General features: G+C 39.7%; 11 protein-coding genes across 11 annotated transcripts; 8 read left to right on the top strand and 3 right to left on the bottom strand.

Moving 5' to 3' along the window:
• Nucleotides 1-378: 378 nt before the first annotated feature.
• JH06_2641 (cation transporter) lies at nucleotides 379-1,819 on the top strand (the record flags this gene model as incomplete). Its single annotated transcript, XM_014671482.1, has 6 exons — nucleotides 379-439; nucleotides 495-565; nucleotides 598-640; nucleotides 671-1,522; nucleotides 1,553-1,608; nucleotides 1,640-1,819. 6 exons carry the CDS (start codon nucleotides 379-381, stop codon nucleotides 1,817-1,819), a joined length of 1,263 nt encoding a protein of 420 aa, XP_014526968.1.
• A 190-nt stretch (nucleotides 1,820-2,009) lies between these two features.
• Nucleotides 2,010-3,342, top strand: JH06_2642 (hypothetical protein; the record flags this gene model as incomplete). Its single annotated transcript, XM_014671483.1, is given in 8 exon segments — nucleotides 2,010-2,024; nucleotides 2,043-2,186; nucleotides 2,218-2,298; nucleotides 2,331-2,473; nucleotides 2,491-2,801; nucleotides 2,832-2,998; nucleotides 3,014-3,111; nucleotides 3,162-3,342. The coding sequence occupies 8 exon segments, from the start codon at nucleotides 2,010-2,012 to the stop codon at nucleotides 3,340-3,342; spliced, it is 1,140 nt and encodes a 379-aa protein (XP_014526969.1).
• On the bottom strand, nucleotides 3,339-6,094 carry JH06_2643 (transport and golgi organization protein-like protein; the record flags this gene model as incomplete). Its single annotated transcript, XM_014671484.1, is given in 5 exon segments — nucleotides 3,339-4,519; nucleotides 4,550-4,790; nucleotides 4,821-5,534; nucleotides 5,549-5,695; nucleotides 5,726-6,094. 5 exon segments carry the CDS (start codon nucleotides 6,092-6,094, stop codon nucleotides 3,339-3,341), a joined length of 2,652 nt encoding a protein of 883 aa, XP_014526970.1.
• An 874-nt stretch (nucleotides 6,095-6,968) lies between these two features.
• JH06_2644 (MFS sugar porter family protein) lies at nucleotides 6,969-8,503 on the top strand (the record flags this gene model as incomplete). The annotated part of the gene is made up of 10 exons (XM_014671485.1): nucleotides 6,969-6,993; nucleotides 7,025-7,152; nucleotides 7,185-7,280; nucleotides 7,302-7,470; nucleotides 7,501-7,701; nucleotides 7,732-7,777; nucleotides 7,808-7,856; nucleotides 7,886-7,999; nucleotides 8,031-8,179; nucleotides 8,209-8,503. 10 exons carry the CDS (start codon nucleotides 6,969-6,971, stop codon nucleotides 8,501-8,503), a joined length of 1,272 nt encoding a protein of 423 aa, XP_014526971.1.
• A 274-nt stretch (nucleotides 8,504-8,777) lies between these two features.
• On the top strand, nucleotides 8,778-9,905 carry JH06_2645 (replication factor C subunit; the record flags this gene model as incomplete). Its single annotated transcript, XM_014671486.1, is given in 7 exon segments — nucleotides 8,778-8,794; nucleotides 8,830-8,957; nucleotides 8,989-9,122; nucleotides 9,154-9,307; nucleotides 9,339-9,498; nucleotides 9,528-9,621; nucleotides 9,639-9,905. The coding sequence occupies 7 exon segments, from the start codon at nucleotides 8,778-8,780 to the stop codon at nucleotides 9,903-9,905; spliced, it is 954 nt and encodes a 317-aa protein (XP_014526972.1).
• Nucleotides 9,906-10,096: 191 nt separating this feature from the next.
• On the top strand, nucleotides 10,097-12,721 carry JH06_2646 (hypothetical protein; the record flags this gene model as incomplete). The annotated part of the gene is given in 8 exon segments (XM_014671487.1): nucleotides 10,097-10,212; nucleotides 10,229-10,280; nucleotides 10,314-10,496; nucleotides 10,527-11,089; nucleotides 11,119-11,194; nucleotides 11,225-11,922; nucleotides 11,953-12,029; nucleotides 12,063-12,721. The coding sequence occupies 8 exon segments, from the start codon at nucleotides 10,097-10,099 to the stop codon at nucleotides 12,719-12,721; spliced, it is 2,424 nt and encodes an 807-aa protein (XP_014526973.1).
• Nucleotides 12,722-12,824: 103 nt separating this feature from the next.
• JH06_2647 (putative small nuclear ribonucleoprotein) lies at nucleotides 12,825-13,233 on the top strand (the record flags this gene model as incomplete). The annotated part of the gene is made up of 5 exons (XM_014671488.1): nucleotides 12,825-12,839; nucleotides 12,877-12,967; nucleotides 12,999-13,036; nucleotides 13,068-13,132; nucleotides 13,164-13,233. The coding sequence occupies 5 exons, from the start codon at nucleotides 12,825-12,827 to the stop codon at nucleotides 13,231-13,233; spliced, it is 279 nt and encodes a 92-aa protein (XP_014526974.1).
• An 887-nt stretch (nucleotides 13,234-14,120) lies between these two features.
• JH06_2648 (adenylosuccinate lyase) lies at nucleotides 14,121-15,647 on the top strand (the record flags this gene model as incomplete). Its single annotated transcript, XM_014671489.1, has 3 exons — nucleotides 14,121-14,185; nucleotides 14,216-15,431; nucleotides 15,462-15,647. The coding sequence occupies 3 exons, from the start codon at nucleotides 14,121-14,123 to the stop codon at nucleotides 15,645-15,647; spliced, it is 1,467 nt and encodes a 488-aa protein (XP_014526975.1).
• A 62-nt stretch (nucleotides 15,648-15,709) lies between these two features.
• JH06_2649 (hypothetical protein) lies at nucleotides 15,710-17,332 on the bottom strand (the record flags this gene model as incomplete). The annotated part of the gene is given in 11 exon segments (XM_014671490.1): nucleotides 15,710-15,814; nucleotides 15,848-15,937; nucleotides 15,966-16,047; nucleotides 16,078-16,146; nucleotides 16,177-16,261; nucleotides 16,293-16,380; nucleotides 16,395-16,617; nucleotides 16,638-16,928; nucleotides 16,967-17,105; nucleotides 17,137-17,276; nucleotides 17,301-17,332. The coding sequence occupies 11 exon segments, from the start codon at nucleotides 17,330-17,332 to the stop codon at nucleotides 15,710-15,712; spliced, it is 1,344 nt and encodes a 447-aa protein (XP_014526976.1).
• A 1,453-nt stretch (nucleotides 17,333-18,785) lies between these two features.
• JH06_2650 (UDP-sugar diphosphatase) lies at nucleotides 18,786-19,538 on the bottom strand (the record flags this gene model as incomplete). The annotated part of the gene is made up of 5 exons (XM_014671491.1): nucleotides 18,786-19,036; nucleotides 19,067-19,191; nucleotides 19,223-19,327; nucleotides 19,358-19,392; nucleotides 19,425-19,538. 5 exons carry the CDS (start codon nucleotides 19,536-19,538, stop codon nucleotides 18,786-18,788), a joined length of 630 nt encoding a protein of 209 aa, XP_014526977.1.
• A 72-nt stretch (nucleotides 19,539-19,610) lies between these two features.
• JH06_2651 (hypothetical protein) lies at nucleotides 19,611-24,173 on the top strand (the record flags this gene model as incomplete). Its single annotated transcript, XM_014671492.1, has 10 exons — nucleotides 19,611-21,047; nucleotides 21,078-21,171; nucleotides 21,202-21,675; nucleotides 21,706-22,013; nucleotides 22,045-22,269; nucleotides 22,298-22,552; nucleotides 22,583-22,795; nucleotides 22,826-23,147; nucleotides 23,178-23,488; nucleotides 23,517-24,173. The coding sequence occupies 10 exons, from the start codon at nucleotides 19,611-19,613 to the stop codon at nucleotides 24,171-24,173; spliced, it is 4,296 nt and encodes a 1,431-aa protein (XP_014526978.1).
• Nucleotides 24,174-24,327: the final 154 nt, after the last annotated feature.

The raw sequence follows: 24,327 nt of genomic DNA on the forward strand, positions 1-24,327 counted from the left end.
AGATGGCTGTAGAGTAGGAATGAAACAGAGAAACGATGTTTAGAGTGAGTTATGTGGAAGGAGAAGTGATTGAGGAAAGTGAAACGATCGTTTAATTGGTTTACTGGGTGTATATTTGTTCTTACACGCTAGAAATGAATTATAAGGAAGAAATAGTTTGTAGAAAGCGATATTTCGATAAAAAGAGGAAGCTATGATACACAACGAATTGTCAAATCGAATTCCAATCGAATAAAGGTTCAAAAACCGTTTCATTCTTCGACCTTTTTGGTTCCCCTTTGAGTGTTGTAGTCATTTCTTCTTTTAGAAAGACTTGTATAGTCTTATAGGTGGAACAGAATGAGTGAAAATACAAAACCGGAGTCCGTCTCTGTCGAAATGGTCGAAGTGGGCAAAGACACCTCTAAACAAGGCGAACAATCACTTCCCTACAAGAAGGGTGATATGTAGGCGGCGAAGCTGTCATATTATATGTAGTCGATATGATCCTCAAGCAAGAGCTCGAGCTGCCAATATGACTAGTTATGTTGCCATGGTATTCAACATTCTTCTTGCCATTGGAAAGGTATCGTATAAACGGTTTGGGTCATGTTGTAGTATATTGCTGGTTACTTTGGTAATTCCTCGTCTCTAATCGCAGGTAAGTTCTTTGTGTCCTTATAATCATTAGATGCCTATCATTCTGCAAGTGATTTGTTATCAGATATTATATGTGTTATTGTAAATTGCATTGCTCAGAGGCCTGCTGACTCTGATCATCCTTATGGCCATGGACGTGTCGAAATGATTGGTTCTATTGGCGTTTCATTGATGTTAATAGCTGCTGGAGGAATGGTGTGTGTTGAGAGTATTGAAAAGATGAAGAACCCCGAAAGTAAGCCTCTGGAGTGGTATACGTCCGTGGCTGCTCTCATCTCCATCATTGTGAAGGAAGCATTGTACTGGTATGCTTATATAGTTGGTAAGAAAATCGAATCCAATGTTGTGATTGCGAATGCTTGGCACCATCGTACAGATGCTATTTCTTCTGTCGTTGCCTTTATTGGAACAGGTATTACCCTTCTCTGGGGTTGGCCTTATGCTGATCCCATAGCAGGATTGGTTGTAGCTCTGATGATCTTCTATATTGGCTTGCAAATTTTATATGAGTCTGTGTGCTCCCTTGTGGACCGAATTCCAACGGAAGTGATTGACAAACTGAATTCCACGTTGGAAACTATTCCGGGTGTGGAAGGCTATTCAGACGTGCGTGCACGTGAAATGGGAGCCTTTATGGTAGTTGACTTGAAGCTGTATGTACATCCTGGTACCCATGTTGAAGATGCTGAAGAAATTCAAAACACTGTGGAACGGATAATTAAAGAGGAGGTGAAGAATGTTTCAGAGGTGATGGTTCGAATCACCAGTATCCGTGATGAGAAGAATACCAATTCGGTGGAAAATATCACAACACAAATTCGTAATGCTGTAACAGCAGTTCCGGATGTCAAAGAGATTACTCAGATTCGGGTATTTGGACCAGGTAGATAAGAAAGGATGAAGTGATGAATAGAACCTTATTCTGTTGATTTACATATTATTTGTAAAGATTTTAGCTCTTTTTGCGAAGTAGGCAGTATCTTGAAATGTTGACCCTTAGCAACATCAGGCTTTGCATGCCGTTAGGAAGGCTATTTATTCTGTAGGAAATATGAAAGCAGTTCATGTTGGACTGGAGTGTGATGACGACCATGAAGTGATTTGCGATGGAGAGCAACCCTGTGTAGTAGTGGAACATGAACATGAACATGAACATGAACATGAACATGAACATGAATAAAGTCTTAACTGTTTGTTCGTGGAAACCTAATTGTGTTCCATCGAAGTTTCTCCCACTAATAATCCTAACTACCATGACAAAACCTTTAGCTGTGCTCTATTGGTTCTATTTGTTCATCTATAGACCGCAGCCAACTTAGTGAAGGTTTGTTTAGGAATTAGCATTCTTGCAATTCCTAACGTTACTTTTAATGTACTATGTATCTGTAGGATCTTATGAACAGGGAGGATATGTCCCGATGGCCGTCCTGACACTAATTATTTCAATTTGGAATGCGTTTGCAACGCAACGTGTTGTGGATGTCATTCCATATTTAACAAAGCCTGTCACTGAGAAAGACGATCCTTTAATGTTTATGATGGAAGAAGTAAGAATGCAGATGGGAGTTAAGCGGATAGGCTTTGGGAGTCACTGGAGTTGTGATCCTCGACTTCTGTTATTTGGTTACTTTAGTTGGAGGTGGTTTAGTGGCTTATGAAGTAACTTGCTGGTGGATGATATTATTGTTTAGATTGTGTTTAATACTCTTTTATCGGGTCTTCCATGGCAGCAATGGGGATTTGCTCTGGGTTCAAGCAAATTGTTCTGGGGCATCGTCTATTTTGTGATTGTAACTCCTCTTTCCCTCCTTCGTGATCTTTCGTATGGTTTATTGTAACAATTTGATATAGTTCCATGTCATTTATGTCAATCGGTGGTCTTATCGCCCTGTTATCTTCGATTATTCTGTATGTAATCTTTGGAGGAATGCATTACAAAATCCATTTCGAGACTTCCTTCCTGTGGCCAAGGAGCATTAAGGATTTTGCACAAATGTTCGGAGTTTGTTGTCTGTGCTTTGCTGTTCCATTCTACGGAACTTCATCACAACGATCAATGGATGATAAGGAGAAGTTCCCTGCAGTATTGTATGGTTCACTTCTGTTCAGTGGTTTCTTCTATATTATAGTTGGTGTTGGTTGTTCACTCTTGTACAATCAACGTATGAATTGAATAAGAGAATGAGGTATAGAAGGGATTGCAGATATCTTCATTGAGAATATCCCTCACTCATCTCCATTCTATATAACTGCTGCTTGTCTGCTTGCATTAAATTCAATCTTCTCCTATCCAATTATTGCTTATCCTCCTGTGTTATGTATTGAGAATATGTTCCGTGATGGTCCTTATGAGGATGAGGTATAATTAATAGAGACTAACGAAGATAAAGTCTTTGTGAAGTCATGGAAGAAATGGATTGTAAGAATCACTGTATTGGTGTTTGTTGTGGTGGTTGGTACTTTCTTCCCTCGGTTTAAGGACATTATCTCATTTGATATCCTTTCATTTGATGAAGATATAGTTCATTAACAATACTTGGTAGTTTTGCAGTGACATTTGGTTGTTTTGCTCTCCCTTCGTTCTTACATTGGAAGCTGATTCCAGGTTTGTCAACAGCTCAGAAGGTCCTGGATTGGACTCTTGTTGCCATTGGTCTTATTCTGATGGTGGTTACCACTGCTCTTAGTTTCATTCATTTCTAATTCATTTCTTTGTTACAAACATATGAAAGTTCTTCAATGATAGGTTGACGAGAAGAGAGAAGTGTTAAACAAGAGTTCGCATGTCCTTTTACAATATCATCTACATCATGTGTTGCTTGTTGAAGGATATGATGAAGTGTATTCAATTGCTTATCAAGAATTGAATCCAATGCTTCATCTGCTCCTACTAGAATTGCATACAGAAGATACACAGCAGCTCGTCGTACAATAACAGCATCGTTCTCCTTCTCAAATAGCAACACACCTCGACAGTGACTGAGTAGTTCAGGTAAATACGATTCCATGGAATACTTGATCTGACTCACAATCTCAGCAACTGAAGAAAAACATGCAGCACGCAATGCCTGAATCGAAAACACTTCATCTTCAGCTGTTGCCTTGTGTTCCTTCTTCTTTTCTACAGTCTTCCATGTGAGTTGATTAGAAGGAGCCATATACCCCAAAAATGCGTTCATCAGAACTGTTGTGTACTTCACACTGGCTCGACCTAAGAAATGGACAGTAGATACAATCGCTTCACTCATCTTTAATCGGAGATCCAGAGGTGCCAGTGGATTGGAAAAGACGGTCAATAATAAAGGAAGAACTTCATTTCCACAACGTGAAGCTACGACCGTCAGTCCACTGACAGCAGCTAAATAGACATATGAATCCTCATCATTTAGGGCCTTCTTAAAAACTGACACGACTTCTGGAAGGGCTGTTTTCAGGGTATTTTCATCACAATCCCGAATGACCCGTTCTAGACGAGAGAGTGCATAGGATCTCAACGGTTCTAAAGGGTTCCTTAATTCGCGTGTAAGTGTTTGAAGGAGTCGAGTCACATCTTCTGATTTCCATTCTCGTTCTGGTTCTGATTCTCGTTCTGGTTCTGCATCTGTGAGCTCAACACCAAGCTTCTGTGTAAGTTCTTTTGCGATACTTTGAATGCTCTGAACAATAAAATGAAGACTCTCCCATTCTTCTGTTGCTGTCATCAGTTTCACTACATCTGACTGAAGAAGATTGGATTCAATCAACAGACTCCGCTTATATACAAGTTCTTCCTCCTTTTCGATTTGATGAGCTGTGTGATGCCTTCGAGGTCGAATATGATCCATCTCCACAACTTTCGGGATTGGAATATGATCTGTCGTCAGTACTGCTTGAAGGAGATCTAAGAATGATTCGATAAATCAGATCCAACCTCGGCAAAGCGATAGCAGTTCAATCATACTCTCTTCTGAAAGTTGAGTTGCTGAATCTGGTTGAAATTGAGCCAATTCTGTCAAAAGAACGTGTCGAATACTTCGTAGACCTTTCAACAGATTGTCTCCAAAGAGATCTGCTTGATTTGACGCAAGAATCTGAAGTAACACTGTAGCAACTCGAGTTTGATGTTGTTCCATCACTTGGATATTGGAATTCATCTTAAACTGGAAGAAATACTAGTGATAATGGAACCCGAATGAAGCTACATCCAGGAGTTCGATGAAGAGGTCACTTAGCCATCGTGTCTCTCCATTAATCACCCAGAGACTTACAACAGCTTCGGCTTCCCTCACCCAGTTCTCGCGTTCAGAGAGGACAAGAGTCCATGCGTTGTCCTCCTCAGATTCCACAGATCTTACGATCACAGCTCCTTCCGAATTCAGGGCAAACCGTAGAGGAAGTGGCTCCAATCCTTCTCCTTGAACAATAAGAAGGAATGAATGGATAGCTAAGGGGGAAGACCGAATGAAGAGTTTGATGATCTTATTCAGATATTGGGAAAGCATATGCTTCACCGAACGAACAAACACAAACAAATGGAAAAGAACAGGAACAAACACACTTAATGAATTAACGATCGATAGGAGAGTTGTTGAAGACTGCAGAATTCGAGTAAGACTCTGAATTGATTCTTCAATCGATCGATGATCACCAGCTTGAAAACGGAGATTCGAATAGAATGGTTGATGAACAAGTCGCAATAAAGGACCTAATAACCGTGTATATATGTTTTGATACACAACAATAGGATCCTTTCGCAATAAAATATCAATGATATGAATACAAGTAGTGACGATAAATTGATTGGATGATGGATCCTCAATCAAGGAACAAATCTGAAAACTAATACTGCTCATATATATATCATGATCCAGACCTGATGGACAACTTGCTATGCCTCGTGCCACTTTTGTGATGGCCTATTCCATGATACTCCTTCAATGATGCTAACAACAATATCACCTCCATCTACATACGATAGAAGGGTTGCAATCACTCCTTGCACTCCTCCCTTCATCATCGTGATTCGACCCATGAGTCGATTTAGTCCACGATTCAATACCAGATTCTTATTACGTGTCTATAGATAAGAAGTACAATAGGATCCAACTTCACGCTGAACAGATAATACCGATGTGATAAGTAATACAAACGAATAGTTACTCATATGGTTGTAGAAATAATCAACGAGATCTTTATCTCCATTTCCTTCTTCTTCAATCGTCAAAATGTATTGGATGAAGTATGAAAGAGAATAGGCAATCCCAGCAATTTCATAATCTTCGATTGTTCCTACACGCAGTGAAATCACCACAATTCGTTTCAGTGTTTCTTCATCAACATACTCTCGAAAATGCAAATAACCTTTTCGGAGACACTCTTCTGACACTGGTAAGGTGGAAGTGAACGAATCCCATGGCACATCGGAGTCTACTGGATAGATCCTTGACCCAATAATCCAAAGCACATTGTACAACATGCAATTTCGAATCAGCAAACAATGGCCCAAATTAACCGTCATGGAAGGATTGGAACAATCATGATTCGACGAATAATGATCTAAAACAACTTCCAAGTTTAGGTTCATCTGATATAAACGTTCACTAGCTTGTTGATACTCTCCTCCAAGAATGAGCGTTTCTAGGGATTCCATGTCTGTTTTCATTTCGGAGAAGAGTTGGACTTCTTCTGCATTGCATCCATCACTCATTTCCGAAAGATCACAAGGAATCAGTAGTTGGATAATGGAGTGTAAACTTCTGCAAATAATGTATGCGGTCCATTAAACGAATACCATCTTCATTTGATTCTTATGGAGGAATCATCATCGAAGAAACAAGACTGGAAATCATTCCGTTTGATATGAAATTAGATTTCATTATAGAGTTTCCAAAGAATATGACTGTACAAGGTCGAGGAGTTCGATTAGTGGTTGGAACGTAGGAACTGAATACAATATAGCTGATTTCATCTAGTGGCTGCTTTACGTTTGGTTTTCTAAAGAGAGGACCAGTGATGCTGTTTCTTGGGATTACCGAATTGCTCTCGGCAGCTACAGCATATTCTCCAATGTTCGAACAACTTTTTTTCTTCATGTGTAGATATGATGCTTATCACTTATACAAAGTAAAGAAAGGAATTGAAGATACTACAGCTTCTCAAGAAAAGGAGGAATGTGTTGTTTGTTCAAAAGGACGCTGTTGATTAGCAGTCTCTAGGTTTTTCGTTATTGTGTTAGCATTGCTTTGTACGTGACTCGTATGGGCAATTACCATAAACAAATAGCTACACAGCAATAGGATCCCCAGAATAATGCCCCCCAAACTTCTGTCTCAAAACACAATTGTTTAGAAATGCGGAAAGAAACTGCTATTGCTTGTAGTTGAGTCGTTTGGGATGTAAACCACAGGCTTAGTCAACTTATTTGGAGGAGCTATCTTCGGATACAACATTGGTGTGGTCTCTGGACTGACGAAACCACTAATTGAGTGTACATTATTTGATGAGTCTCAGCACGTCCCTGTTTCACTCTATCAAGTAATGAGCACTGGTGTGTTGTTCATTCGAAGGGATTGTTCACATCCACAATTCTTGTATTTGCCACAATTGGTTCTCCTCTAGGTGTTTGGATGTCCAAGAAATGGGGAATGAAAACCGTTGTTCTTGTATTGAATTCTAATTTCTAGTCTTTGATTACAGCTGGTATTATTGCCACTGTTTTTTCGATAATGGCTATTCTCGTGTCCAACTTCTGGTGGGTTCTCACCTGGAGAGCCATTCTTGGACTGAGTCTCGGATTCTGTTCTGCTGTTTGTCCCATCTATAGTAGTGCGATTGTTGATGACAGTGTTAAGGGTATATTACTTGTCTTTTCTGTTATTGTAGGTCGTGTTGCTTCTACTCTCCAGCTCTTTATCACCTTCTTCATTCTCATTGGTGAAGTCTTTAATTACTTGTTCGTTCCTTCTTTTGATTCTGAAAAGTGCGTTCCTCTCACTCCACTCAGTTGGAAAATGCAAATCGGCTTCTCTGCTGTCTTTGGTGTCTGTTTGATCATCACTCTTCTATTTGGACCGAATCCTAAGCGTATGACAGATTACTGGTTCTAAACTATAGCTGGTACAAAGAAGGTTGCTTCCTCTCTGTCTCTCTCTGGACAGGAGTACTTCTAAAATGATGTCTTGATGAGTAGAACAATGGTGAATGGACAGATCGTAAAGAACTCTCTGTTCAGTCTTAAGGTATATTTCAATATCTTCATTCATTCTAGAACATTCGTTGGCTCTTCTTGGCAATCATGTTAGCTGTGATGAATCAGTTCACAGGTGTTAATGGTGTGATGTACTATGCTTCTCAGATTCTTGCAGGTGCTGGTGTTAAGAATGTCATTATTGTGTTCTCCTTATCATATTTAGCCCCTTCTCGTTCAGTTATTTGCTGTGGGTCTTTGGAATATGCTTACTGTCTTCATCTTTATGGCAATTGTGGATAAAATGTCTCGTCGTGCCATCTTCATGTTAGCTCTTAGTATCATGCTGGTTGGCTCAATTGTACTCATCTTCAGGTAATCTTGATTTATCTCTCCGAGTATAGTTTCCTTGTTAAGGGGTCATCAGTAATTGCTATTATTGGTATGTTGCTGTTTATTCTTGGCTTTGAGAGTGGTCCTGGTCCTCTCTTCTTTGTCATGGCTTCTCAAGACTTCCCTTCCGATCTTGTTGATCAGGGTACTTCTGTTGCGAATATTCTGATGTGGTCTTTCAATATCTTGATTGCCTTCTTCTTCCCTCTGATTACTGATTTCCTTGGAGGTGCTGTGACATTCATTATTCTTGGAGTATTCCAGATTCTATGTATGATCTATTTTGGGGTATCTATGAGAAAGTAGTAGAGATTGAAGGAATTGATAACAATGTAGACGTGCGGCTGACCAGAAGCTCACTAATGAGATTGTAGCCCTTAGTGCAAGTCATGAAAACTTGCAATCTCTCGTTCAGTTGTCTGTTTGTTGATAATAAAAGAAATCTCCGAAGCGGGGAATCGAACCCCGGTCGTCCGCGTGACAGGCGGAAATACTTAACCACTATACTACTTCGGATTCATCATAATCTTCCAATATACATATTTAATACACCGATTGAGTAGGAAATCAAATCATCAAAATGGAGATCGAAGAGACGTAAGATTGATTATTTTGTATTTATATTCATATAGAAAACAATCAAATTCCAATATTGTAGATTCTGGGAAAGGAGAGCTTAATGAGTCCCTTCCCTGGGTTGAGAAGTATCGTCCCTCGGATCTCGATAATATCATTTCACAAAATGACATTATTTCTACAAGTGGTTTTATCAGAGTGAACTTGAGCAATAGTTAAGCAATTCATTGATGGTAAGAAACTACCACATCTTCTCTTCTATGGACCTCCGGGAACAGGTAAAACTACGACTATCATGGCCTGCGCCAAACTCTTATACGGAAGTAGTCATTCGAATATGATTCTAGAAGTGGGTAATTTTCTGAAATGATGATAGCTAGTTGAATGCTTCGGATGATCGTGGTATTGATGTAGTGCGAGACCAGATCAAGAACTTTGCAGGAACTCAAAAGCTCTTTAGCAATGGAATCAAATTGATTATTCTGGATGAAGCAGATAATATGACGAATGCTGCCCAGTTTGCTCTTAGACGAAGTATATGTTCCTATTATATTTGCTATTGTAGTTATCGAAAGATACAGCCAAAATACCCGATTCTGCCTAATTTGCAACTATGTGTCTGAGATCATTCCTGCTTTACAATCTCGTTGCACACGCTTCCGATTCCAGCCTTTAGACTCGAATTTGATCAAGGAACGACTAATGTATATCATTCAGCAAGAACAGTAGAATGTGTGTTGAAGTAGTAAAATAGGTTGGAGTACACAACTGACGGTGTTGATGCTCTTTTGGATCTGGCTCATGGTGACATGCGTCGTGTGATTAACATCTTACAAGTTGGTGTGCTTGTTGTGATTGATGATAGGCAACAGCAATGGCTTATGGAACTATTACTGGAGAACACGTATATCAGAGTGCAGGAGCCCCTTCTCCTGGAGACATGGAATTCGTTCTAAAGACTCTGATGAACAAACCATTTACAGAAGCACTTCAGCAGGTACAGAATATAAAGGAGACTAAACGATTTGCATTACAGGATATTCTGACAGAGTTGGTCAAGAGGCTCCAAGAAATCCAGTTTCCTCCTTCAGCACAGATCATGCTATATAAGGAGTTGGCAGAATTGGAGTAGCATGAAGATGTGAATTTTACTGTAGATATCGTTTGTCGTTTGGAACTCAGGATGACCTGCAAATGACCTCTCTTGTTAGTATCTTTATTAAATTACGAGGAATGATGTATTCTGTTTGTTGACAAATTCGGGTTGTTTTTTGTCATTGTTCGAGATTTCAAAAACAATAAGCATTTTCTTTGGGATATCTCATGCAGAACTCTGCAAATCTCGAAAGGCCAGCATTCACTGAGGATGCTTTCGGGAACACGATCCAACAGCGTTTTCTGGAATATCTCAACAAGTTGGTATTAAATATTGATATTATGTTCTAGTCCTCATAGACATGTCAGTGGAAATGATAGTGATACCGATTCTGCTGTTTCCTACGATAATGTGACAGATGATTGAATTCATCTTATCATTTAGGAATTTGAATCTCAGCTCTATGAAGATGCTGACAAGACACAATATACGATTACGGTGGACTTCCAAAAGCTTCTTCGGGAAGATGAAGAACTCTCTCTCTGTATCCGAGATCAATACCACAGGTTGCTTCCATTTCTGGAGAAGGCCACTCGGATTTTTGTGAGAGAGAAACGATTAGCTCATGTTGGACTCTATTACTCTTTTGACATGTAGACAGAAGATGCAGTTCCAGAGAACTCGATATTCCTCTCTTTCACAAACATGGATGAAGTGAAGGCACTTCGTGATGTCCGTAGTTCTCATATTGGAAAACTAATCAGCATCTCTGGAACAGTAACACGAACTACAGATGTTAAGCCAGAACTCCTGTATGGTACTTTCACTTGTGATGTGTGTGGAACTGTGATTCGAGATATTGACCAACAGTTCCAGTTCACAAAACCAACTCGTTGTAGCAATAGTGAATGTGCAAATCGAACCAAATTCAGTTTTGATATTAGTGATTCCAGATTTGCGGATTGGCAACGAGTGAAAATGCAAGAGAATACAAATGAAATTCCTGCAGGATCGATGCCACGTAGTATGGATTTAATTCTCCGAAACTCGCTTGTGGAAACGGTCAAACCTGGTGATAAGGTGAATGCAGTGGGTACGTTAATTGTGATTCCGGATGTGTCTCAGTTGACACGTCAAGGACAGAGTACAGAGATTATGCGTGGTACAGAAGGAGAAGAAGGAGTGACTGGATATGGAAATTTGGGTGTTCGGACAATGGTGTAAGAGAAATGAGTAAAATTGAGTGTAGATACAAAACAGCGTTTTTATGCTCTTCCATTATTAGTACAGAAGTTGATCGATCTATAGCAATGATAAATACCAATGTAAGAATCATGAGAAGGTGTTCATGATAGTGGCCAGCAGAATGGAAACGAGATGTCCTTGAAATGCGTAATACTGCTTTGTTGTATCAGAAGTTGAGTAGTTCTCTTGCTCCAACAATCTATGGTCACGAAGATATTAAACGTGGTTTACTTCTTCAATTGATAGGAGGAGTACATAAGAAGACTGCTGATGGAGGCTGTATCCGAGGTGATATCAACATTTGTATTGTGGGTGATCCTTCAACAGCAAAATCCCAATTCCTTAAGTACATTAACACCATCTCTCCTAGATCTGTGTATACTTCTGGCAAGTCATCATCATCAGCTGGTCTAACAGTTGGGGTAGGTCGAGATACTGAAACCGGTGAGTTGTGTTTAGAAGCTGGTGCGTTAATGCTCTCTGATAATGGTATTTGTTGTATTGATGAGTTTGATAAGATGGATTACGGAGACCAAGTGGCCATTCATGAGGCTATGGAACAACAAACCATCTCAATCACAAAAGCTGGAATCACCGCTACTCTAAATGCTCGAGCATCAATTCTTGCTGCTGCTAATCCTATTGGAGGTCGTTATGATCGATCAAAAGGTCTGAAGTCGAATATTAGTATCACGGCTCCTCTAATGTCTCGTTTTGATCTGTTTTTCATCATTTTGGATGAATGTGATACTTCTATTGATCATAAGATTGCTAGTCATATCATCAAGAATCATCGTCATAATGAAGAGTATGATTTATTGGGTTATATGACTGATAGAAGGCAGCATGAAGAAACATATTTCACAACTGAACAGATTCAACATTACATTGAGTTTGCCAGACAGTTTAATCCTGGTAGATGGGATGGATTGAATCCTTGATAACTAGTTATCACTCCAGAGGCTCAAGAAATGTTGGTTGATTGTTATCGAATCCTTCGTCAGGATGATGCTGTCGGTTCTCGTTCACAGACTGCATATCGAATCACTGTGCGTCAATTGGAATCACTAATTCGTCTCTCTGAAGCTTTGGCACGTCTCCAATTGGATAATGAAGTGCGTCCAAGTTATGTGAAGGAGGCATTCCGTCTGCTACGTCAGTCCATTATTCACATTGAGTCTGCAGATGTGGATTTGGAGGACTTGGATGAATGGCAAGTAGAAGAGAAGCCACAAGAACCAGAGCCAGCAGGTGAATCAGAAGCAGGTGAACCTACTCCCAAGAAGAGTGTTCATGTGAGTTATGAAGAGTATAAGTCGCTGGCAGATATGATTGTGGTGTTAATTCGAAGTGAGAAGGAGCACATTCGTTCTGAATTGGGTGATGAGAATGCAAAGGGCGTGAAGTTACGTTTTGCTGTCAACTCGGTATTGAGAGCTATGCATATTGAAGATCCGGAAGAATTAACATTCAAGAAGAAGGTTGTGAAGATGGTCATTCGCAGACTCATAAATAAGGATCACGTTCTGATTGTCAATTGTGATATTGCCAATTTGGAGGAGGATGATTGGATTATTGATGTCCATCCGAACTTTGTTTTGGAGTAGCTTTTGAGTAGATTCCTGTTTGTTCGAGTAATGAGGACATGTAATTATCATTGAATAACCGCGATTTTCATTTAAAGACTCAAAATCGATAAACAATCATTCTATGAGCAGCAGTGTTGTAGGATTGAACTCTATAGAATTGGATAACTTCATAGATTAAGGAATTGGTGAATCCAAAGCCCTTCTTGAACGAGATGACGGGAAAGCTCGTTTGTATTAAACTGAAATGGGGATTGGAATATCAGGGTTTGGGATTTGGGATTGGGATGAATTGTAGGGTATTTGGTTTCATATGATGCTTACATGAATCTTCAGGTAATGCAAATTGAATTGCAGTCATTCCTAGCTTGCTGGATGTGATGAACTGGTTGATGGAAAGAGTACTGCTCATCTCGGCGATGTTTTGATCCGGTTCGTTATTCGACTGCTTTTTAATTTGTAGATGCAACAATGTTCTATATATCCGTGCTGTTCCTGAAAATGAGGAGAATAAGGAGATGGAAGCTGAATAGCTGTAAATGTTTCTTATTTTCACCTGTTTGTTGAGATCATGTTTCTGTAGTCCAAATGATTCGAATTACGCATTTCTGTTGGTCTAGAAATCAAATGGCATCCAGAAGTGAGTCCCGATCAATGTAGGAATCTGATTTTATGGTAATAAGTAAGTAGATCCAGACGGCGTTCTGAGAGTCGGAGGTCTGATAGTCGATCACGTTCTAGAGGAAGTGATCGTAAATCCAAATCACATTCAAGACATTGTAAGTTATGTTACAGCATTTTTAGTCGTGTAGCTCGGAGTAGGGGTGAAAAGCGTCAACATCAATCGAATCACAGAAGGAGTCATGTAGAATTGTCTTTCAGAGTGTTTTTATTTCATAGTCATCTTCAAGAGACCGTAGACCAAGTCGAGAACATCGTGATTGTTTGTTTATTACTTTAAGATGACTCTGTAGATAGAAATCACAACCGTGAATACGGTAGAAGACGTAACGACCATGTGGATAATCGCAGGCCTTACGGTGGAAATCAACGAAATGGGCGATACAACAACAGGAACAGACAACAGGAAGTAGATTGGAATCATGATGCCTTTGAGAAGGCAAATGCAACACTTGATGAAGAACGTGAAGCCTATCGAGAGAAGCTGAGAAACGAAGTTGCTCGTCGACTAAAAGAACAGAGACTTTGATGCATGTGTTTGTACATACTTTGACATAAATGTTTGTTTGAATGGTAGTTGGCTATATACTCTTGTATTGTCTGTTTGATGGATATAGACTCATAAAAGATGCATTTAGATTCTAGGAGGGGTGTTTTAAGATCCTGTAATTCTTTCTAGCTTTGAATCAATTGACCCCCTCACCAAGTTTTCTCAATTATTCTTGTTCTAACCATCTCTATGAGTGCTTCTCCTGAAGAATACGTTCCCCAACGCCCCAAGTATCAAAATCCTTTGGTTGATAGGTAATCTGTATATCATTTGATCAACAACAGATATGCTTCCAAGGAAATGAGTTATATCTGGTCACCAGACATGAAGTTCTCCACCTGGAGAAAGTTGTGGATTGCTCTTGCAACGGCTGAAAAGGAGCTTGGCTTAAACATCACGGAGGAGCAGATTAACGAAATGAAGCAGCATGTCTATGACATTAACTACGAGTTTGCTGAGGCGAAAGAGAAGGAACTTCGTCATGATGTGATGAGTCATGTTCATGCCTTTGGTGAACTTTGTCCGACTGCTATGCCTATTATTCATCTTGGTGCCACTTCCTGTTACGTTGGTGACAACACGGATCTCATCCAGATTCGTGAGGCCACAGAACTCATTCTGGCCAAGTTGGTCCGTGTGATTGATGCTCTGCGTAGCTTCTCGGATAAGTATAAGGATCTTCCTACTCTCGGCTTCACTCATTATCAGCCTGCTCAGCTGGTTACTGTTGGCAAGCGTGCAACACTCTGGAATCAAGATCTGGTGATTGATCTCCGCAACCTGGAATACCAGTTGGAGAATATTCCATTCCGAGGTGTGAAGGGAACCACTGGTACACAAGCTTCTTTCATGGAGCTGTTCAATGGTGATGAGGAGAAGGTAGTTGCACTTGACAAGCGTGTATGTGAGTTGATGGGTTTCAAGGAGTCTATTCCTGTAAGTGGTCAGACTTATACTCGAAAGGCTGATTATTATGTCCTTACTGTTTTGTCGGGTATTGCTGCTTCTCTCTATAAGATGGCTGGCGATATTCGTCTGTTGGCTAATTTGAAGGAGATGGAAGAGCCATTTGGAAAGAATCAAATTGGTTCTTCAGCCATGGCATACAAACGTAATCCGATGCGTTGTGAGCGTATTTGTTCATTGGCTCGTTATGTGATGGGATTGGCTGACAATCTCTCTCAGACCCATGCCTGTCAGTGGTTCGAGCGTACATTGGATGATAGTGCCATTCGTCGTATTGTGCTTCCTGAAGCCTTCCTTGCAACAGATATCATTCTGACAGTCGCTCTGGATGTCACTAGTGGTATGATTGTGTGGCCAAAGGTGATCGAGAGTCATGTGAAAGAACAGTTGCCGTTTATGGCTACAGAAAACATCTTGATGGAGTGTGTGAAGGCTGGTGGTGATCGTCAGCAGCTTCATGAAGCGATTCGTGTACATAGCATGGAGGCTGCTCGTGTCTTTAAACAGGAAGGTATTCCGTTTGATTTATTGGAGGTAATGATTTGAAAGAGGAATAATATTTAGCGTATTCGTAAGGATCCGTTGTTTGCTGCAGTTCATGATCGTTTGGATACGATTGTGGATCCTATTGCGTTCATTGGACGTGCTCCTCATCAGGTTGATTCCTTCAACCAGAATGTGGTGGATCCTATTCTTACGAAGTATCATCATTGTTTGGAAGAGAAGCATAATGATACTGTGAATGTTTAATGCTTTTATGAGTTGTTTGTGAATAAGAGATGTATCATTAGAGTCACTAATCAATAAACACATCATACAATCTTAAGACTACCACTCTGAATTTCCATATGCTTTCCATTGACTGTAAAAGTACCAGAAAGACGTAACTTCAAAGGTTTACTATCCGTAAGAAGGAACTATCAATCAATTAACATATTCAAAACACCTACAACAAGTTGTTGTGTTGCTGGAGTCGCCGGTTCGATAATAGTTGACGATAATGGATATGTTTTCACTACAATATATTTAGGTGTAGAATACTAGGTCACATACAATTCATATTCATACGTTCAAAACAAAATCGGAAATTGGATTTCCAGAAACAGCATAAAATCTACATAAAATATTGGTTAAATTTGGATTGTCAAATCTATGGATCATTTCATCACAACAATTCTACTTCTTCAAAACCATTGTAATTCGAATTCCTTCATTAGCAAACAGTTCAATCTCTCCTTCTTTGGAATCTCTATCAATCATTCTTTCATTCCATTCAAACAAAGATATTAACTCCAAATCAGAAGGAATCGTGGCTGTTTCTGGAGTGACAATTGGCATTTCGCGTTTCGCACTTCTTGTACTTCCTACTCATTAACTTCTCCACGTTATTTCCACTTATTGCCTTTCTCGTTCGCTTAATCGATACTTCTTCTTCATCTCCTCCAATTACCACCTCTTTTTGTGCCTTTTCCATAAATCGGGTCTAATTTTGCCTACCTTCGTATTTACCACTTGTCCCTTTGGAGTCGAACACACCACACACTGCTTAGCAGACGCAGGATTCGAGAAGGTACAGGCAGGACACACCCACTGGTTCTCAGGCCTGTTTATCGTTACCGTAGCACTGGGTAAAGAGTTGGAAGAGTGTGTAAGAGACTTGGCTTGTTCCATTTCTCGCTGTCGACGAGCTGCCAGAGCCTCAGGGTTGAATTGAGGAGGCCTATAAATGAATCTAGTAACTCAGGGCCACAGTTTTCGTTCAAATATTGTAGTATTCTAATTGTGAGGTAATTTGGAATTCCATTTACACGTTGTCGATACCACAAGCAAGCTATGATGGCATTGCTTGCTACGAGAACGATAATGAGGAACACATATGACTTATCTGGAATTTCACATTTGATTCCATCATAACCATCATCACAGAGACAAGAACCATATTTGGTACAGTGACCATGGTTATTACAATGTATCTCATCTATACACTCCTCAGTACATGAATCCCCATAATAACCAACAACACAATCACAACTATTCTGACTACAATGATATTCCAATAATAGTGATACTCATTACAGATTCCATGATCATGACACATATTACTATTATCACATCGAGGTTCACATGTAGCTCCGAAGAAACCCTCATTACACTCACATCGACCATTTACACACTTTCCATTCACACAAGAATTCTCGTTGCATGCACCTACACAATTAGAAATAATACTATTAATTACAGGTTTCTGGATCAAAAGTATCATTCACACATTGGCATTTTAACGATAATGGATCACAATCTCCATTTCCATTACACTCCAATACCTCATCGCCATCAATCAAGCCAGGACAAGAGCCGCCACAGTCCTCTCCATAATACCTACAAGTCAGATTAATACAAAACATCAAACCCATCTTTGCATATGCATATACCATTATCTAGATCTCCATTTTTACATGGAATAGTGCTTGAATCTTCCAAATGACGAAAGTTGAGAGTACAGTAGGATAATGCTAATTCATGATTTCTAGTGGATTCTATCCTACACAAGATAAGCAAATAGATACACAATTTGGATGATCGATGCATTTTTGTGATTCCCTTCGTTGATAAAATCGGGACTATTTCTTGCATTCCATGAACAGTGGATACACATTCAAAGCCTGAGATGGAAATGGATGGTATTGCTATGCTAGAGGGAAGGTGTGAAATCGGTTCAGAAGGTTGCCTCATCGATTTGAACTGATTGGTAGATGTCCTCCAGCAAAAACCAGGAGATAAGCAATCCATTCAGACCATGCAGAATGTTCAACAGATGAGGAACGAACAGACAAAGATCCTTCAATCCTTCAATACCCCCAGGTATAGTATTTTGGTATTTGAATAGATTTATGGTCTTTATCGTAGGAGTTTGGTGCACAGTCTATGTTATTTTATGAGTCTGTAGCCAATAAGATTCGGCAGTGGACTTCTGCCGATGTAATCGTTCATTCCTTAAGTGAAGTGAGTGTTGTTTATGTGGATTTCATATAGGTGTTTTCTTTTTTCTCGAACTTGACTTCTTCTTCTAAATATACTCCTCCAAAAGGTTTGAGATAGGATTTAACATTGATTATAGAAGATACCAAAGAGATCGACAAGATTCAACAGCAATTAGAGAGAGTGATAGTTGATTTGTGAGTATTATCTAATATCTAGCAGCAAATGCAAGCAGTTCAAGAAGAGAATCGAAAGAAGTCTGAAGAACTGGAGTCTATTCGGTCATGTATGCTACAAAATCACACTAAACCTGTTCCACCTCCATTTCCAGCAGAGCTGGATCGATACTCGAGACGTGCCGAACAAACTCCAGAAAATGGAGTTCAAACCATTTCTTCTCCTATCATTCATCCTCGGTTACCTTCTCCTCCTTTATCCCCTCATTCTTCAGAGAGTCCTTTGCGATCTCCCAGATCACATCCTCTATATTCAATGGCTCCATCATCACCATCTCCTCCTTCTCCAATATATTCTAAACCATCCAGTAACCATCCTTCAATTGAAATAAACCAATCTCCTTCTCCTACATTCACTGTACACTCTCCAACTAAAGCACGTAGCGTTCCTTCGCTTCCTCCACCGAAACCCGCTTCTCTTCTGCAGGAGATTCGGGATCCTTCCAATCATGTGAAATTGCGAAAGGTGCCTAAGTGAGAATGGAAGGCTGGATTTACTTGTAGAAATCCAGACGGAACTCCAATTCGACGCACCCAGGAGCGAGTACAACGAGAACCGTCGTTTAATGAAGAGATGCTTGAGAAGATGAGAGAGAGAATCAAAATGATGGAGGATAGCGAGCCAGAAGAAGACGTGAATTGGCGTGAAAGTGACATTTTCTAACAAACATGTTTATTGCGAAGTCACCGGATAATGCTTCCCCTTTAAATGACGCCACCAATACATGCCCATGATAATAGCGGCAGACTTTTCTTGTTCGTAATCTGCAAGAAAACGATCCATTTCACTTAGAGGAAGACGCACCTCAGTAATTTGTTCTCCCTCTTCTTTTACTCCACCTCCATTAAACTTCTTCTGTTCTGGAACTATCTCTGTATAGTACATATACATTCGAGCTCCTGACATTCCCACAGCACCAGGAGCTATAGATTAATAAGAATAAGCTCACCTACTTCGACCAATAAATTCTAGTTGATCCAAAGAAACTTGGTATCCCAATTCCTCTCGAATCTCATCGACAATCGCCTGCTCCTTGGATCGATTTGGTCTGTCCAGCAAACCAGCACATAGCTCATAACTATACGATGACAAAAATCCTATCCACGTACCAGTATCCCATATTAGGATTCTTCACAGTTTTCTTCGAGAGCTCACTTGCACCAAACAAGAGAGCGGGCCTAAACTGCTTCACAAGCACGAACTCCAGGTTCATTCTATAAGTGAAAACTACGACGAACACATACTTGTCAAAGATAAGGGCAGTAACAGAATCTTTACTCTATGCATTCACGTAGAAATGAAATGGGATACTTCTATGTAATCCCACGATCTCTTCATTCCATTCTGTACAAACTGAACATTTCGAAGTTTTAGAAAGCGAGAACTTGCTGCAGCAGCATCTGAAACCACTTTCAGACTCTTCATTCTCTTTCTATGTGGAGTCAGGGGATCCCCAATTCTCCATTCTGTGATTTCTAATCAATCGGTCATTTCAGTATGGAGATCCTTCATGGAGATACTCTAACGCTTTCTGTTGATAGACCAGGAGTTGAGAGCGAGATTTGCTTGTGGAATGGCAGACTCTCTATTTTTGTTTATGAAACAAACCGTCTCTCTGTCTATGATGCTATGAACGGATCCTTGATATGTAAAAGGATAGCAAGAGAATCAATCGTCAAAGCGATTTATTGTACCTTTATCAATTATGGAACGTGTATTGCTGCATTACTGCGTGATAGTTGTATGATTTGGTGTGAAGATGGAACTGCGTATTCAGTGGCTTTTCCTTGTCGTATGCAAAGAATCTATCCCATGACAAATGGATTGCTATTTGAACGGACTGAAGATCCGTTATCAATGAATACATCGTTTACTCTATTGAATACGTTACGTTCCTTTCCAAACTACTTTTCATTAACTTCACCTCTGATGCTCCCGAAGCCAATCCTCCAAATCAATCCTGGAATGAGTTTGGATAGTATATCAAATCAATCCATTCTTGATCTCTCCCGACTCCTCAATACTTCTCAAGTTGATACTTTCACTAGTCGGATGGAGGAAGTCGATTCCGGGAGCGATTCCTTTCTTGTTTCCTCTCTTTCTCAATGGAATGCAATTGTTGTCTACAACAGAATTCAGAAATCTCACACTATTTTGAAACTGCTTCCTCTAAGAGATTCCGAGATTTCTTTGCTTCCAGAACCAGAACTTTTGGAGTTTGCTATGAAGGATACGACTCTCTCTGATAGTTATATTCAAACGTTGAACTATCCGGACTTAGTAATGATTCCTCTCTTCTCTCTTCCTGATTGTGACGACTCTTTTGATCACATTTCTATCTTACAAGATGAGTCAACTGTTTATGTATACTGTTGTGGTCAGAATCAAATCACTTGCTATTCTCTTCCTGTTCACTCTCTGAATACAAATGTTGGAATGGAGGAAGTGGATCTGCATCGTATTGCTACTTTTCCTGGAACCTTCGTGTGTGAAATTGGTTCAATTTCATCTATTCCATCATGGTCCTTTCTTGCTCGATGCATTCTCATCAATACAAATGGATCTCTTCAGATTCTATTCAATGGTTCTCCTATCCAAATACCTGTTCATCTTCCAAAGGAAGGAATCTCTCAGAATCGACCCTTTTTCTGTCAATCTAATACTCTTGTCACCTATTCATCTGAGACATATCAGTTGAATCATTCATTTCTCATTCATTCCATCTCTACTCCAATTCTTGCATACTACACTTTGTATCCTCATTCGATCTCACTTTCACTTCCTTCTTCTTTCACTCCTGTATCTATTCGACCTCTCTTGCTGAATCTTGATGATGCCTGGATTCGAAATGACACAAATACTCTCAAATTCTTGCTCCAATCCATTTCAAATCCTCTACTTTCATCAATCTACTCACCCACTACCACACTTACAGTATGTAAGTCATTTTGACATCATTTCTAGATGCAATGGGCACAGCTTCTGTTGCAAGACTGGTCGGATCTCCTCTGGAATGGTTGGAAACCTTTACCATTCCGGTTGTGGTGTCTAACAGAAGGTACTAATTGATAAATACAGTGACTCTTAGGTGATCCAGAGAGAGAATGGACGAAGGAGTATGAGAGAGCGCAACTCCTATTCCCTGCAACATGGTTTGTGATTGAATCGTTCTGTTCTTCACCTTCATCTTTATCCCTTCCTCTATCGTCTCCATTACTCTCTCTTCTGCAGCCACTTCCTCCTCTAGTCTCTTCACTCACTTCTTCACTGACTGATATATCTACCGTTTCTCCTCTCGTATCAGAGGCCCATCGACTTCTCTCGTTGCATTTACTTCCAATCCTTATTCCTAGCAATACTCCCATCAATCTTCACATCACGAATGGTAATACTTCTATCAATATTCCTCTCACTATTCACACCTACATTCAGTCCCAACTCCTTTCGATTCAAGGTCATTCTCTTCTTTCTCTAAGTTCTCCTTCGTTGAATGAACACTTCATTCAAACTCTTCATGATTCTGTTTCTTCTCTTTGTCTATCAGGACGCAAAAATGATGAAAGTCTCTCTCTTTATCTTTTCTAATCATTAGGTGATCTCCTGGATTGTGAGTTTTCACGTCGCGTTCTCTACTGGGCACGAGTTCACACTCTGATTCAATCATTGGTGAAATCAACTCCTAATCAAATCTCTCTTTCTGATATCAATTATGCAACTGAAGGAAAGAATGAAGAAGATGTGATAGGAATATGCCTTGCATCTGGTTATTTGAAATTGTTTCAAAAGATTAGTTTTGATTTAATGAAATTGAAATTATCATACTGTCAGTTAACACAATGGCAAACTCAGTCACAACATATAAACACTCAAATAGAAATAAACTATCGAATTGAAGCAGCAGTAGTCATAATTGTTATTCAATAATTGATAGTATATTTGGAGTATGAGTTGTTCGTATCAAGGAACTAATCATCCTCAACTATTACGATTAGTTCAATTCTATATCACTAATGGATTTGAATTACTCAAACAAGTGAATACAAGGAATCCTTCTGTTGCTATTAGTCTTCTCAATTATGCATGGAATCATAGAGATCGACAAGCCATTCTTGATATGCTCTTTGCTGCTATTCTAGGAGTGGGTGTTATAGCTCAGGTAGGTTTAGTTTGCTCATATCCCATAGGCTTCTCAAGATCTATCTCTTCTTCAATTGTTAGGTCAGCTGTTAAATCGATCTGTTGAGTATCTCTCAATGAACATCATCCGCCTTGGAATTCTCACTGCTACATCTATGGGACTCATTCTCGCTTCAACTGAAGCTTCAACAAGTGATGCTCTAACTCAATTCATATTCACGCAACTTACAACTCTGGATCATATCCTCCAAGCCACTTCTCCTTTACCTCCACCTTCACTCTTATATTCACCAGGAGTGAAGGTACATTCTCATCTCTTCCTTTATAAGTAGTGTCCTGTCGAGAGGATTCCCGGAGTTCTTCTAGCTCAGGGGTACTTGGCTTTCACTCTTAATCACACTCTCAATCCTTCTCAATCTCCTCTGCTTCGAAGTGAATGGTTTCAAGATCTGAGTCCCTCAGCTCTTCACTCAATCATTCGTACTCAACGGAATGATGTTCTCTTCTATTGTGGAGTGTGTCTAGGATTGACTTGTTATCATCAAGTACTTCATTCTCGATTCTTTCATTCTTAGCTTACACCAACTCTTTCTTTCATTCTTACACTTCTTCCTCCTCGGATTATTGAGTGTATTCTAACCTATTCATTACCCATGCGTCCTGAAGAACCTCAAGCAGAAGAAGAAGTCTTTCATTGGATGTTATTAGTGAGTGGAATAATGTACGTATCTTCAATCAAGTATTGTGAATCTGATCGTCAATATTGTGAAGAACAAGTCCAGAAAGGGATTGATATTGTATTGAACTCCCAACGACTCACTACAGAATCGTCTCTTGTTGTATATCTAACAGCCTTTCTCTATTCTTTTCTTCATTCATCAAGACAATCCATTTTGAGTTCCTTCCTCTATTCATTCTCATTCGTAGTTCTCTTTCCACGTATTCTTCTCATTTCATTCATTCATTCTCTTGCTCTCCTTACCTCCTCCTCTCTCAATCAATCCTGTTTCATTCTCTTTCGATCTCTTTTCCTCTTCTTCACCAAATCCAAACTCAATTCACCTCCTTCTACTTCTATTGATGATCTCATTGCCTCTCTTGCTACTGCTCTGGGTCTTCTCACACTTGCTGAAGGAACAGCCTCTTTCATCATCACTCCTTCATCACTCCCTCTTCTCTTGCTGGTATTTCTTCCATTCTATCCTTCTCAACTAGGAGAAGAAGCAGTTCTCCCTGAAGTAGGCATTCTTAAGATCTCTGATATAGCTCTTCCGACAGTGTTTCAGATTGTGTCCACTTCGTCATTCTCTCATCACTATTCATAGATCCTTGGGTCTTATTCATGGTGTTGAAGTTAAACTCCATTTCGAGGATGGTCATGAGATTACTGTTATTACTCCAGCTATCATTGAATCGATTTCTCGACTTGACAGAATCGACTTGATTTCGAAGGAATATGAGTTTGATGATGATGTTAACCAAGTCAAAGCCAATTCAATTATTCATATTCGATCGAAACTTTTCAATCCTCCTGTTAGTATTTCAACAGAAGAAGAACGAGTTCATACTCTGTTCAGAGAGTTAGATTTGAATGAGTTGTGGAGTGAGTTGTGGGAAGAGTCTCTTGAACTCACTCCAACCCAGTTTATTCTGGAAGAACAAGTTGATTCGTGTGTGAAAGATCGTGATGAAGATGGTCTTCGACTGACGAGTTATATTTTGAAGGAATTCTTGAAGAAGCCCAAAGGGATTGTGGCATCACAGTTAGATCTGGTATTGCACCACTTTCTTCATTGTCCTGATTCTCCCTCATTACCACCCAAACCAGTTTTACGTCATTTATTAGCTCTAAACAAACAGTTGAAGTATCCTGTTTCTTTCCTAAATCAGTTTCACAATCATCCTGTTTCTTCTGTATCATAGATTCCAGTTGTTGCCACATCATCATCACTCTTCGTCTCTTTTCTTCCCTCACACCCTTTGCCCATCCTTCAAGATCAGGAAGACACTTCACATCCTTTCATTCAATTCCACACACACAGTCCTACACAAGCAATTGGCTCCTCCTTCCACCAGG

Source organism: Blastocystis sp. subtype 4 (assembly GCF_000743755.1).
Source record: "Blastocystis sp. subtype 4 strain WR1 chromosome Unknown seqid_0160, whole genome shotgun sequence".
Classification (NCBI taxonomy): domain Eukaryota; class Bigyra; order Opalinata; family Blastocystidae; genus Blastocystis; species Blastocystis sp. subtype 4.